Source organism: Etheostoma spectabile, unplaced genomic scaffold (genome assembly GCF_008692095.1).
Source record: "Etheostoma spectabile isolate EspeVRDwgs_2016 unplaced genomic scaffold, UIUC_Espe_1.0 scaffold394, whole genome shotgun sequence".
Classification (NCBI taxonomy): Eukaryota; Metazoa; Chordata; class Actinopteri; order Perciformes; family Percidae; genus Etheostoma; species Etheostoma spectabile.
Window position 1 is genome coordinate 433,295 of NW_022605599.1, and position 14,795 is coordinate 448,089.

The 14,795-nt window shown below is 43.2% G+C and overlaps 1 protein-coding gene across 2 annotated transcripts in view; it reads left to right on the forward strand.

Moving 5' to 3' along the window:
* LOC116686569 (transmembrane protein 151B) overlaps positions 1-14,789 on the forward strand; it is a 17,893-nt gene extending 3,104 nt beyond the window's left edge. Inside the window, exons 1-6 of one of the 2 annotated variants that reach the window (XM_032511596.1) lie at positions 4,323-4,456; positions 7,352-7,687; positions 8,524-8,658; positions 9,840-9,979; positions 10,084-10,123; positions 11,571-14,789. In XM_032511596.1, the coding sequence (XP_032367487.1) occupies positions 4,415-4,456; positions 7,352-7,687; positions 8,524-8,658; positions 9,840-9,979; positions 10,084-10,123; positions 11,571-12,776 (1,899 nt within the window). In that variant the 5' untranslated portion in view covers positions 4,323-4,414 and the 3' untranslated portion in view covers positions 12,777-14,789. Of the gene's footprint in view, positions 1-4,322; positions 4,457-7,351; positions 7,688-8,523; positions 8,659-9,839; positions 9,980-10,083; positions 10,124-11,570 lie in introns of those variants that run through there. The other variant, XM_032511595.1, reaches the window with a different exon arrangement.
* Positions 14,790-14,795: the final 6 nt, after the last annotated feature.

Here is a 14,795-nt window from a genome sequence, read left to right on the forward strand (position 1 = left end):
CTCTCTCTCTCTCTCTCTCTCTCTCTCTCAAGCATTTGCACACTCATGTTTCACTTTAACTTTATTAACTCTCTGGCCCACATGGGTAGGCATGCACACTCACACAAGCATTATCCCAAATAAAGTAGAGCCACTTGATTAATATTAAAATTGCATTTTTTATTCATGCCTGCCTCCATGCACGTATTTCCATTAGCAGAGAGGTCTGTTGCATCAGAGCAAGTAATCCAAATTTGAATCTGTGTGAGAGAGACATTATGCAAGTTTCAAAGATTAACCAGATCAAAGTCCTAATCAAGAAAAAGCATCTGCTGGTGGAAGAGGAAATACATGTATCAAACGTTCATTCTGACAGAAATCAACTGTATAAAATAAGAACAAAATGATGACAAATATATCTGCAAACCAAATAATCCCTTCCACTCGGCCACACAAACATCTAGGAGTCCAAATATAACTCAACACAATGGACAGGAAATGCTTTTTCATTGGCAGAAAAGAAGAAGCTGATTTCTGATTGTGAAAACCTAATTGATATTTTCACTGCTAATGGGGCATGGCTATCAAATCCAGTGTGGAGGCAAGCTGCAATAAAAAAAAAAATGATAACGGTGCATAACAGCCTGGCTGCCATCATGGAGAAGGCCAACAATGTGTAGAACAGCCATTAGGGTTACTTAGAAATAATTAGTGTTTCTTGAGATAAATAAGAATCCAGGAGGAGAAGGCGATAGCAGACATAGACCAATATGGAACAGACATGTTATGTAAAGCACTGGTTTCATAAGGAGAATATGTTCAAATGATATTTAAACCCAAAACACTCAATTAAAATACAAACTAAAGCAAAATGTCTCTATAAGTAAGTGTAATTGGAGAACAGATTTTCCATGAGTATGGTTATTCAGTATAGCAACACTTGGATGTTGTAATTAATATATCACTCTGCTTTACAGGTATTCTAAATTCATTGTTTATTACCAAAAAGTTTTCCACCGGCCACGAATAAAAAAGTGGCTAAAGTGTCAAATGGATACTAACCCTAAAAGTAACATTAAGATCAGTATCAGGATGATATTTGGTTTATTTCCCCCTATTTCTGAAATGTAACTCCTAATTCTATCTCTTAATTGCGTTTGAAGTTTTCTCTCGCTCTTATGGCTGTTTGGGTCATGAGATGTAAATGAGATGCAAAAATGGACTTGTGTGACAAACAATACCTCTCTCACAGACGGACAGTAGAGTAGTAGATTATGTACAGGAGTTGTTGGAGAGTTTTTTGTGGATGTTTTGGTCCTTTATTTCACTTATCACCATTGGCATATAGTAATGTAACTGGCATGAATTCAAGCTGACATGTAGGCTGACTGCTGCTTTCAATGCTATCGGTCACGGCATAACCACAATTCTGGAAAACTCTAATGTTCTGAGTGTAGGCGTCCAAAGTCTCACTGCCTGTGCATTTTAGTGCTTTGGCACTCGTAACTTGTTATGGCTGGGTACCCAATTCAATACTTTTTTGGTTCCGCCCTCTATTGCCTCTATCTAAGCATTGAGTATCAAAAAATGCCTCGTCATTTAATACGGTATTGGAATCAGTACTTGGATCGAACATTTTTAGACGATACGTAGCCCTAGTAGTTGGTGCCCTGTTGACAGTTAATTTATAGACATTTAAAATGGGGACAGAGCATTAACACAACTTGATGGGAATAAAGAAAGGAAAGTCTTCTTTACTTCCGCTGTGTAAGCTCTGACACGGGTAAGCCTCATGCACGTCAGCCTAGCAGTCAGCCAGACAGCCCATAGGAAAAAGATTGTGCCGTGACATTCATAGCATTTTATATAATCATAAATGCATGCAGTATCTTACCTGCTGATAATTGGTGTAGGTGGATAATTAGTCTTAATTGAACACACTCTAAAAGTAATTATTTGTAATAGAGGCAGAATGTTTTTGGCATAGTGAAGATATAATGACACATTTATATTTCCTAGTGCTGATGATTTATTTGTTGTTGCAGCCCAGGTAATAGAAACTTGACTTCCTAAATGACTCCCTCCAATCATGTTGAACAACAGTGTACTGCAGTCATCAACCACACATTTTCCTGTCCTCACTTCATTTGCCACCCACATGCTGGTATTGCTAATTTTAGCCGCTCCGGTCATACCTAACCAGCTGAATCAGTATGAGCAGAGACTGAGGGAGGGAGAGAGAGGAATACTCGTTTTCTACTAGACACCTTAGTTTTGTACAGAAAAAGCATCTCTGCACTGCGCACCATGTCAAACTTCCAATGTAGTTCTGTTTATTATATATAGGTAAGTAAAATAAGAGGGTTTTACATTGTGTTGTAGACTAAATGCAGCCTTAGCTAGTTCTAATATCGAGGCATATGTTGACCCTTAGTCGAGTGACACAGTAAATAAGAGAATCAAATTGGACCTGTGCACACATACAGTAACTACGTACAGTATGTGGCAGAATTGCTCCGTTGCAGCACCGTAAGACCAGATAATAGAACAATGATTGAATTTGGAGATATTAACTGCTGAAGCAAATCCTATTAATGAAAAAGCTCTGTCAATTGCAGTTTCAGTAGCAGCAGGAAATAACCAGAGCATGCTCAGGATCTTCAGGATCCAAGCAATGTACTAAAAAGCCTCTTTAAAAACAAAGGTGTGTGTGTGTGATGCGTGTTCAATAAAACCCAAACTTGTGGTCCATGCCAGCTTTGTGGACTCCAGATGGTTGTCTCTAGTGAGTGTGGTTGCTGAGGAATATATATACATATACATACATATAGAATATAGAGACGATATGGCAAAGTAAAAGCATTTCAGCCCAGCAAAATCTTGTCAGTTGAATGTTGTTTTATGCAAATGCAGGCAGAGTTTTAGTTATTAATGAAACATTATTGAAGAATGTGTCGTGTAAGTACGACCCTGTATCAACCCTCTCCAATAGAGCTTGCAGTAAGGGCGGTGAAAGCTTTAAGGATGACAAAAATGAAAGCTGACACCCTCCAGGCTTGGCTATATAGATTTCTTTTCATAATGACTTCAAGGAGAGTGAGCTTTGCCTTTGATCTGTTGCAGTCTTGGCTCAACAGAGACAGCTGAAACAGAAGGATCGAGAGACGACCAATGAGCTGCAGAGTTTTGCACTAGGAGACGTAGTGTTTACTAGAAGCTACTTATCTCCGTTGGTCACTAGTTGTGGTCCCACCTTAAAGAGGCATTGTGATCAGATCAGAGCTAGACTGGCACACACTCTTCCAGATGACATGATGGAGCCCAGAGCCAGGAACTGACACTAGCAGAGTAACCTGAACAAGAGGTGGTTTCCAACGATAAACTACCACGAATCCCAGTGTCCCCCTGTTAATCCCAGTGTCCCCCTGTTAATCCCAGTGTCCCCCTGTTAATCCCAGTGTCCCCCCCTATATATATTTCTAGTACATACTCACCTGTAAAATCTGTAAACCATTAGTATATTATGCTATTTGCACATATCTGTAAACATTTGCAATTATAGTAATACCACTAAATTCCTAGCTGTAAATCTTGCTCACAATACTTGTTATCTATATTTTGTATTCATAGGACAAACCATCTGTAAAACTCTGTTCATATATATTCTTTTCTATATTTATCATTACATATCCTGTCTGCACTTACGGAACCATTGTAATATTCTGCACTTGCTGCTATTGCACTTCTGGTTAGACCGAAACTGCATTTCGTTGCCTTGTAACCTGTGTAATGACAATAAAGTTGACTCTACTCTAATTCTAATCTAATCTAATGATTCAGAACTCACTAGGGCTGATCGACTAATCGTTTTTCAAATCAAAATCGAGATTTGAACGAATGCGATTAGCTATTCGTGAAGACCGTGTTTAATCAAAGGTGCAACATTTGGTTGGATGTTTGGTATTACATTTGGTTTAAAATTTTTATTCCACTTTTTACTGTTTTTTCATAAGATAAATTCTGGAATAATGTTTCATATCACAGATTGTTAACAGAAATATCCGGTTTTCAGTGTATTTCTCATTTCTTTTTGATTCCTTCATTTAAAGGTGCTCTAAGCGATGTCACAGGTTTTTGTTTTAGTCTGGTCTTTACCTGCTTGTGGGGGGTGGGGGGGGACTGCTTGTGTTGAAATATTGCATGCAGAAATCATTTCTCTCCTGCCTGATTTCCTCTCACTGGGCACACACCAGCTGCACAGTCTTGATGAAAATGTCGGAGACTCATGCAGGTTTTTTTTATTTTTTATTGCTAGAATAACATCTTTTTCGGCAACATTTAATTGCACAACGTAAGAGGAAAAACTCAGGAGAGAGTTGGAGCCAGCAAGACAAAATGGGACAGACAGAGAGGGGGGAGGGAGGGCAGGAGAGGAATGAGCCGGATGGATTTTGGCACTGGAGTTCCCTGGAGAAAGGTGCAGTCCGTCACTGCTGCTCTCCCTTTAGTCTCTCTCTCTCTCTATCTAGCTTACTCTCTCCCGCCCCTCTCTCTCTCTCTCTCCCCCTCTCTCTCTCATTTTGCTGCCTTTCATACTTGCATTCATGAAAAGTTCATGACCGTTACTCTGTCTCTCTCACGCTCCTCATCCCTCCTTTCCCTCTCTTCCTACACTACACTTTTAGCCCAATCAATCCACTTAGAGACAGACTTTCAGAGAGGATGTAACCGAGGAGACGTGGGGGTGAGGATGAAAGGGAAGGGGAGACGGAGGTTGGGATTGGAGAGTAAATGCTTCGGAGGGAAGATTCAGGGAAGGAGAAATAAGATTACGTAAGGAAAGGATGAAGGATGTGGAGAGAAAAGGCAAACAGAGAGCAAGAAAAAAATCTTTTTTTGATGTGTGTAGTTGGATGTTTTGCTCTTACAGAGAGATGCTGGACTGGTGGCGTGTAGGTGCCCTTCACTACTTGCCCTTAAAGGAACAGTAGGAAAAAAACTAAAAAAAAAAAAAGAGCGAGGCGTGTCGCAGCCAGACCAATATGCAGTGGAAAGCAAATTGGGCTGCTTATAGGAGTTAGAGATAAAGAGAAGGGTGGGGGGGGTCTTGACATGACCGAGCCTTGGCCAAAGGAGGAGAGGACACTGGTGTCATCCCATTTTTTTGTCCTCAACTTTGTTGCAAGTGTGGACATGAACAAACACTGCTAAACACACACAACAGTACAGGTTGTATGTTAACTGTGTTTCCTTCTCGTTTCCTGTTTCTATGATACACGACATGCATAATACACAAGCTTTTTACACACAGCCCTCTAGCCCTCTCTTCCTTATTCACACACACAAAATGAAGCAGCAGTGTTACGCTGCTGATGTTGGAGCGGAGTTAGCTGGAGAACAGTCTAGAAGTATTGTTCTCATCTAAATTATTCACATACTTGCCGTTGGCTGCATTACAATGCTGAGAAGGTGCATGATGGCATGTGCGTGGATAGAGCGAGATGACGAGAGAGTAGAGGGGCACGTTTCACCATCTACTGTATGTCTGCACATCTAATGCATATGTGTGTGTGTTTGAGTGCACTGTAATGTGATGTGCATGGGAGGCTGGGCCGTGTCAACGTGTGCACTTAGAGAGAGGCGAAGGCTGTGTGTGTGCAGCACTTATCCTATGATGGGTAACGGGTGGTGTAATGCACTCCTTTGTTCAAGACCTCGGCTTACACACTTGCACTGAAATACAAACAGGATGATTATGATATTATCAAAAACTCACTGGGGGGGGGGAGGTTCCAGGTACACGACATCTGTGTCGCTTACTTAACATTTTCTATTACCACCATAGCTGCAATCATTTTCACATGTCAGACATGATTAAATATTAACCTTGTGAGGCATACTGTATTATTTATTATAAAGTTATAATTGTCAACATGACAATGTAGAAATTTGTCAAATCTTAGATTTAGAATACGATAGAAATTAGCTCAAACGTAAGGACCGACTGTTAAAGATATTAAGATTAATATTCTGCTTTTATGCTCACAATGACAATTAGTGCTGGGACAATATGCTTTTGCCCGGATTCGATTATTTCACGATACATGGGTTTGATTTTCATTTATTGCGATTCTAGATGTTTTGTGAGTATGTCTACCATCTTAGTTTAGGGTTTTAGCATGCTAACATTTGTTAATAGCAAAGACTGTATATAAAGATGGACAACGCGTCTCAACTTCCTCCCACTGTACAAAAGTAAGGCAAAATATCCCCGGCCATGGGCACTGCTGCATCTCGTCATTTTAAATCCAGAGTCGTCGCAGTAGTGATCGAGCGACGGAGCCGCGGTATCGAAGCCCCTCCCATACACCCACCTGATGATCACAAGTCAATCACAGCTGTCAATCATTATGTTTCAATCCTTATGTTATCATTATGTCAGCACTGGAGCAAACACCAGTGTGATAAACAGTACCTAAAATGACAGAAACCATCTTTGGGCAAAATGTATTTGATGCGTACTAGGGGTGGGATGAACCAGAGGGCTCACAATAACAATGTTATTATGTGATTATGTACAATTCATTACTTTTTTTAATTGTACCCAAAACAAAACTTTGTATATATGTTTATAAAAAAAGTCTCTAGTTTGTTCATCATCTTACTTCAATTTTCCATCTAAACTAAACTAAGCAATTGACTAAAAAAGCAATTGCTCTTATTATTCTAGTACCAAAAGGTAAAATTCTCATGTGCAACTAATAAAATAAAAGATCAATACTTGGCCGTGTATCGCTACAGTATTGCATCGGAAAATATTGTGATACCATATTGCATAGTATGTTGCCATGTCCCCTCCGCTAACATGGAGGGGGCAGGATTTATGACCTATATTGCAGCCTGCCACCAGGGGGCGATCAAGATTATTTGGCTTCACTGCCTCTGCATCAGCTGCTGGTTAATGAACATAACAATTCAAAGTACTAAGCCTAGTAGTGCTCAGTAAGCAGTGCTGAGGATGTCATTAGTTTGGCAGGTATTTGGTCCTAAACCAAAATACAGATATTTTGACCTAAAGAGGGGGCTAGGGGAAAAGTCAGTGGGATCACCAGAGTCATTTGGATTCATCCTGTAAGGCATGTGATTGTCTGTAACAAATGTCATGGCAATCCATCAAATATGTGTTGAGACATTTCACTAAAACCCAAAGGCTTGAGGAAACGTGACCATGAATGTCAGCGGTTGCTGAGATAAATGGAAGATTCATTGACAACATGACATTTGGTCTCTTTTTACAGGTTTTCGAATCCTTTTAAAATTTCGGTCAGTAGCATCTTAACATGTATTCTGTCGTCTCCCTTTGGCTCCGCAGCAAAGGCCGATCCAACAGTCTCTGGGCTCCTCCCTGTGTCGGGAGTCCCATTGGAAGTGCCTCCTCCTGACCCTCCTCATGTACGGCTGCTTCGCCACACTCGCCTGGTGCGCTCTCTGTCGCGTCTCCGTTCTCAGCTCGGCCATACCTCGCGGCGCCGACGGCGACGCCACCTCGGCGGCCTACTACAATGACATCTTGCACCTGGAGAGTCCGTGCTCTAGCGGCTACGTCTACATCCCGCTGGCCTTCCTGGCAATGCTGTATGTGGTTTACTTGGTGGAGTGCTGGCACTGCTTCTCCAAGACGGCAATGCTGGCTCATGCTGAATTCCAGGTCTGTGTAAAAAAAACAGTTTTAGCATTGAACAAGGGGGTTAAATAGCTTGGAAAAAGCCCGACCTAAAGCAGACTGCAGAGTCTACTGCTGCAATCCGAGTCTAGGAATAGGTGCATGACCTTGGCTAAACAGCAGAATCTGTTTACTCATAGAAACCTGTTCAGTATGATAGTGTCAGCAAAAGGCTTTTAAATTAAAAAAATGTCAGTGATGTTGTAAATGTCTTCACAGGAGAAATACTAGATAGGTTTCATGCAGTTTAGTAAGAAGTATTCACATTTTATGAAGAGAGAGAAATGTTGTCCTCTTAATTTCGTTCTGTACTAAAATAAAACTTATCCTTTCATGTGGAAATGAGCTGACCCGCAGGCAGCAGTCTATCTTTTGTCTATTCTGGTCTGCTCTATTATCAGGAATTCCATGAGTACATTGGTCCAAAAGCACAGTGGTAACTGTTCGTCTCTGCCAAAAACCAAATAGTTTTTACATTAGTCCAGACTGCCAGGGGCACATATCCTATGATTAAGACAGCCGTAAATAGAGATAAAAAAGAAACAAAATCAGAACACCATAAACAGACCTTGGCAGGGCCGGTCTAGCACCAGATTGCACAGACTTAAATATGCTGTATGCACATAATAGGAACTTAATTGTTTGTTATTGCTTGTACCTCCGAGAACTACTCAGGCAATGTTGCATCTTTATATTTTAGACTGTAGACCCTCATTTTGAACAGGTTTGGTTTTTAGGAAATCTTTAGTCAGGTGTAGAAACTGGCATTTAAATGTGCCATTGATGAAATGATTTGATTATTCCTTCATTCTTGGACACAGGAAGTGTACGAGCGTGTGCAGAGACTTCAGCAGGCCACACCCTGCATTTGGTGGAAGGCCATCAGCTACCACTACGTGAGGAGGACCAGGCAGGTGACAAGATACCGCAACGGGGATGCGTACACCACCACACAGGTGAGGGGAGCTCCTCTGCACATACGTACTAAAGGCCGGTTTATGCTGCGGAGGCTCCACGCAGAGCTTTCGCTGTATCCTACGTAAGTGGTCTGGTGCTTATACTTGTGCATTGGTGTGTGTGTCTAGCCGGCGTGTGTGTGTGTGTGTGGGGGGAGAGCGTGTGGTAGAGGGAGAAGTGTAGAGTGGCGGCGATGTAGGTCCAAAGCGAGTTCTGACCATAGTGAGAGAAACAGATTGTCTCCTCTGTTCTTTCTGACCACGGTGGGACATCTGTAGCTGGGACACTTAACCCTCTCCTGGATTTCATGTCGTTTATGTTGAAGAAGAATCAGGAAATGAGTCGGGGGACCAAACCACGGCCTCGGCCGACGTGTAGTTACATTTTTCGAGCTGCTAGTGTGGCATGCCCTAGTCAGAGCGGGGGCCCGAAGGTCCTAGCTACTGCTCATGTGTGACTCCCAACAAAGATGGAACAGAAGTGTGATGTCTCACTCTGTGGCTAAAACAGAGCTCAACACACAGGGTGAAAAGAGGAGCTGAATCAATATTCAGTACAACCAAAAATGTTTTATTGTTTTTTTTTTGGGGGGGGGGCGTCCAGATAGCTCAGTTGTTAGAGCTTGTGCCCATGTGTAGAGGTTTACTCCTCATCCCAGCGGGCCCAGGTTCAACTCCGACCTGCAGCCCTTTGCTGCATCTCTCTCTCTCTCTCTCTCTCTCTCTCTCTCTCTCTCTCTCTCTCTCTCTCTCTCTCTCTCTCTCTCTCTCTCTCTCTCTCTCTCTCCCCATTCGTGTCTTAATCTCTCCTGTCAAAAATAAAGGCAGAAAATTCCCTAAAAAATAATCTTTTTTGAATTTAAACCATGTAAACCTGTTCTTGTACAACCTCAAAATACAATTATGGACCAGAAAATGAGCATAATATGAGCTCTTTGAAAATAACTCCTATGCACATCTTAAGTTCTCCTTGTAAAATATTGCAGACCTGTGTGAAAGTTTGAAAAATATCACTCTCTTTAGAAACCATGCTTTATTGATGATGACACATACTATATGAATAAGTTGTTTCTTCCTTCCTCAAACATCCTACCTGTCGTCCTTCCTCCTCTCCCATCACACTCTTTCCATCCATCCATCCATCCATCCATCCATCCATCCCTGCTCCTTCCTCTCTGCAGGTCTACCATGAGCGGGTCAACACTCATGCCTCCAGTTCAGAGTTTGACTACGCCCGCTATGGGGTCAAAGACGTGTCGAAGGAGCTGCTGGACCTGCAGCTGCACCCTGCCGTCCGCCTCCGTTTCACCAAGTGTTTCAGGTTCGCCCCCCCCACCACTAACCACAGCTGTCCAAAAGACGTGTTGGAGAAGATTAGTATTTTGGATGCTAGTCGAGTTATTAACAAACATTTGTGTTCTTTAGCTTCTCCAGTGCACGTGCTGAAGCAGCCTACCTCACCCAGGTAAGATATAATATAATATAAGAGTAAACATAAGTAATTCTGTTATATCAATGCCATCATTTGAATGTTTTATATGTGAAAAATAAGGACCAATGCTCAAGCCAAATTTCCAGAACACAAGGTTGCTTTTCTAGTCATTGCACATATGCAGTTATTAATGATAAGGATGGCAGGTTTACCACTCATACTTCATAGTCCTTTTTTAAACAAGCAGTCCTTCATTTGAAGTAGAGATGGCGAAATACAGGTTTCTTATTTCTAGCCACCAAGCTTTGATTTTACTGTCTGAAATGACTTTTGCTGGCAGATTGACCTGTAGCTATATAAAAAAAAAAAAACATCAGCTCCAGTTGACTTTTAATGTTTAAAGCCAACTCTTTTTTTTTATTTTTTTTATGAGAACTCCTTAAAGGACCAGTGTGTAGGATTTAGTAGCATCTAGCAGTAGTGAGGCCTTTCAGGGCCCTTCCTTTAGGTAACATTTCTCCCAACTGATTTCCCCAAATCCCGCACACTGCCCTTTTAAATATACTTGATGGTAGGCAAAAAGTTATGTTCCTCACCAGCTGATGATCCATTGTTCTCGCTGTCCAGTAGGGTTTAATATTTTTGCCGAAAACTGGATGAATCCGATCTCGGGAAAAGACGACCCATTTTCTGGGAATCTTGGGAAATGCTGTTTTTATTTATTTATTGATATCAATATCATTCAAATATGCGTTCCTAAATCCCAAACTGACATTTTTTTATATTATTTGTATTATTATTTGGGCAAAAGAACCCAGTTTATGTCCATCATCAACACAGTTTGCAGTGATCAGTTGTGCTGCAGCGCTGATTATGAAACACCAGGTGAGATACCTGGGACTTGTCTTCTGAAAATCTAGGCAACCCTGTAAAACCAATACTTTACTAATGATTAATAATAATTACTAAAGTAAACCGTTGAATGATTGAATCCATTCTATTAAACCAAATCCATTCTGTATGCTGCTGCAAACGGGAATAATCTCTCAAAGTTCACCAAAATATTTGTTCAACTAAATGAAAGACAACGAACCACAGAAATGTACAACTGCACGCTGCAAATAGACAGAGCCACAGGCCGATGGAAAACAGAATTGAAAATAAATAAAAGCCTAAACACTCTGCCGCAATATCAGCGTTGGATTGAACTCGTGACAACATAGACTCCAGATTTCTTTTAGCATTCTCACCCTCAACACTGTGGAGTAATAAAACACAATGGATGTACTAAGTGGGAATGGCACGTTCTTTACATGTACACCCCCCCCACACACACACACACACACATACACACACACACACACACACACACACACACACTTCTGTAGTTAGTTAAAATATACTCCTTGCCTTTGGAAGTAATCCTCTGTCAATTCTTTTTGGTTCTAATACTTACATATTCCCTTCCTGTTGTTCCAAGCGAGCACGCTTCTTCGGAGAGAACGAGGGGCTTGACGACTACATGGAGGCCAGAGAGGGGATGCACCTGAAGAACGTAGATTTCCGTGAACACATCCTGGCGTTCCCAGATCCTGCCCACCAGCCCTGGTTTTCTCGGCACCGGGTCTTCTGGCTGGCTTCTGCTTTCCTCCTGTCATGGCCGCTGCGGGTTGTGTCGGAATATCGCACAGCGTACGTCCACTACCATGTGGAGAAGCTGTTTGGGGAGGACGAGGACGGCGGCGGAGGGGGAGTTGGCGGAGGAGGACGAGGGGACGGGGTTGAAGGAGGGACAGAGAATGGGATCCACCCTGGTCTAAATGGGAGTTACAGAGCCATCTCTCGCGTCAACACGGTGGACATGACAGAACTGGAGTGGCACATTCGCTGTAACCAACAGATGGTCCCGAGCTACTCAGAGGCCCTCCTTATGGACTTGGACATGAGCGTGGGGACTAACCCCACCGCGTCTACGCCCATCTCTGGGCCTACGAGCTCCACCCCCAGCCAGGGTACCAACCCGCCTCCTCTAGCTCTGCCTGTTGTCTTCAACTCGGCTTACCTCCTCCAGAGTTGCCCCCGATGCCGGAGGACCACGTCCAGTTCCAGTCTTCCCTCCAGGCTAAGGGCCCCCATGGGAACCACAGCCCTCCTGAACGCTACCGTGGCGGGGATCAGGGCAGCGGGGCAGGGGGGTGGGGGTATAGGAGGAAGGCTGGTGCTCAGTCGGAGCGGGTTCTCTCTGGGGAGACTGGGGGGAGTGCGCCAGAACAGCCTGTTTCACTCGAGAAGCATGGGAGGTGGGCTGGGAGGAAGTAGGGAAGATGGGGGAGGAAGTGGAGGAGGGGGAGGTAGCGGAGGAGGAGGTGGAGGATTCCTTGGACTAGGTTCAAGACAGGACAACGAGGAGACCAGAGGAGTGCTAGAAGGAGAAGGGGAGGAGGAGGAGGAGGAAGAGGAGCAGCAGCAGGAGGAGGTGACGAGGAGGGAACAGGGAAGAGAGGAGAGACAAAGAGGAGACAGAGAGAGGGACGAAGAAGCAGAGCAAGACAGTGGAGGGTTAGGCGAGGTGAGGGAGGGAGAAGGGGGAGGGAGGGAACGTCCGCCGTCATACCAGGACGCATTCTTCTTCCCCGTCCTCATCATACACGGAGAGGAGAGCTGCCATGCAGGAGACGACATGTGACAAAGGAGAAGGTCTGGGCAGAGGCCGGGGCAGACGGAGGCCTGAACAGTTCTATACCAACCACAGAAAGACCAGAGGACTCAGTCACAGCAAAGCAGTTTGGTGACCGACAGAAGTACCGAGGAAGGGGGGGGGGAGGGGTAGCCGTGGTGATGGAAAGACGTGGAGTCAAAAGGGAAAGAGGAGAGGAGTGCATTCTGTACAAAGCCAGGAACCCACTGGTTCAGAAGGAGATGAGGGCTGATAGAGAGACAATAACCTGGAGACCATGATACACAGAGCTTGCGAGAGAGGGGGGGACCAATCCAGGAACAGAGAGACTGAAAACATGGGAATGACTATTTCCAGATATATCTATGCAAGGACAAGAGTGGGAGAAGGAGAAGTGTAAAGATAGCAGATTGGAGAGCGGTGGAGGGACTCCAAACCAGCTGAGTGGTAGTGGGGTTTTCAAAACGACCAGAAGTGGAGGGTTTTTCAAAATAGTATTTTGAAGTATTTTGAAATCTAAAATGCCTAAACTAAAAGATGTGGCTCATTAAAAAAGATGAAAAGCGGGAAGAGCAACTTCTAAATATTTCAGACGAGGGAAGGAACTAACGAGATCACAAAGGATTACAAGATGCGATGTAGAGAAGTAAAGGGAGGGAAACGATGGCACACGTTTGCAATGTGGAAAAATGGAAATGGAGGAGAGGATATGTGTCAGAGCACAGCATGGAAACAATAACTAGAAACACAAAACTGACCATGACAGACCAGATTTCCCTAAATCCGGTTCTCCACTTGACAGAGAATTCACATAGGTTCTTTAAAAGAAATCAAAACAGACTTATCAAAAAGATCAACTCAATAAGAGGAGAAATCCAAAGAAGATACAGGATTTTATCACAGAGACAAAACACCAAAACACCGTACATAAATAAAATATTCAAATAGTTCCCCAAGTCACTTTTTCAAACCGGGGTCTTTCTTAGATCTTTTAAAATGTACTACACACACACTTAGGATTGGGCGTCGAGGATCAGTTCCAACTTGAAATCGTTTTTTTTTTTTGTTGATTATTTGCTCAATGTGGTTTTAAATACAAAATGAAATGTTCCTCTTATCTGTGAAGCATGTGACCCGTTTCAACTCCGCCCCTCAAAGCATCAGGATCAATGAGGGCTGGAATCAAAAAGAAGAATCCGCATTGGGATCAGATGTTGGAATTAAAACCACGCCCAGCCCTACACACAGGGGCGCCCGGTGAGCTCAGGCGGCAGAGCAGGCGCCCATAGAGGGTTACTCCTGGACGCAGCGGGCCCGGATTCGACTCCGACCTGCGGCCCTTTGCTGCATGTCAATCCCGTTCTCTCCCCCCTTTCATTTCTTCAGCTGTTCTGTAAGTAAATGCCCAAAAAATCATCTTTAAAAGAAAATACCCTCCACACGCTGCATCTGGCCAGCAACCGTAACAGAATTATAAACATCGATTTCCTCCCTCCTCTTCATGCTCTCTTACTACTCCCTTCACATTAGCGTACACACCACTCTATCCATTACCGTTATGAGCTGAGAGAAAAAGCTCCATGAGAGGAACCATCGCTTCTTCTACCTCTCCTCTCCTTTCATGCTCCTCCCGCCAGTTTGTCACCTCTTCTGTTCTCCTTCCCCCATCCTCCCCCCTCCCTGCAGAGGCGTTATTCTCAGCGAAATGTGACTCAATTAAATATTATTTAAAGAGCGCCAAGTCACACCAACTGTTATCTCACAGCGCTTTTCATAAAAGAGCAGGTCTGAACCGGACTCTGGGACCTGACTCTTGCTTTTTAAAAACACGGCTAGTAAGTAGACCTGTCACAATTATTACATAATTGTCTAATTGTCAATATTTGTACGTAATCGAGCAGTCTTTGTTCAACCGTAATATATTGCTAACATTAGCTAAGGTCTTACGGGCTACGCCTGTTGATGGAAATTGTTGATTTTGTTTAGATATGCCAAATTGTAATTATATAACTAGTTATTGGTCGGACC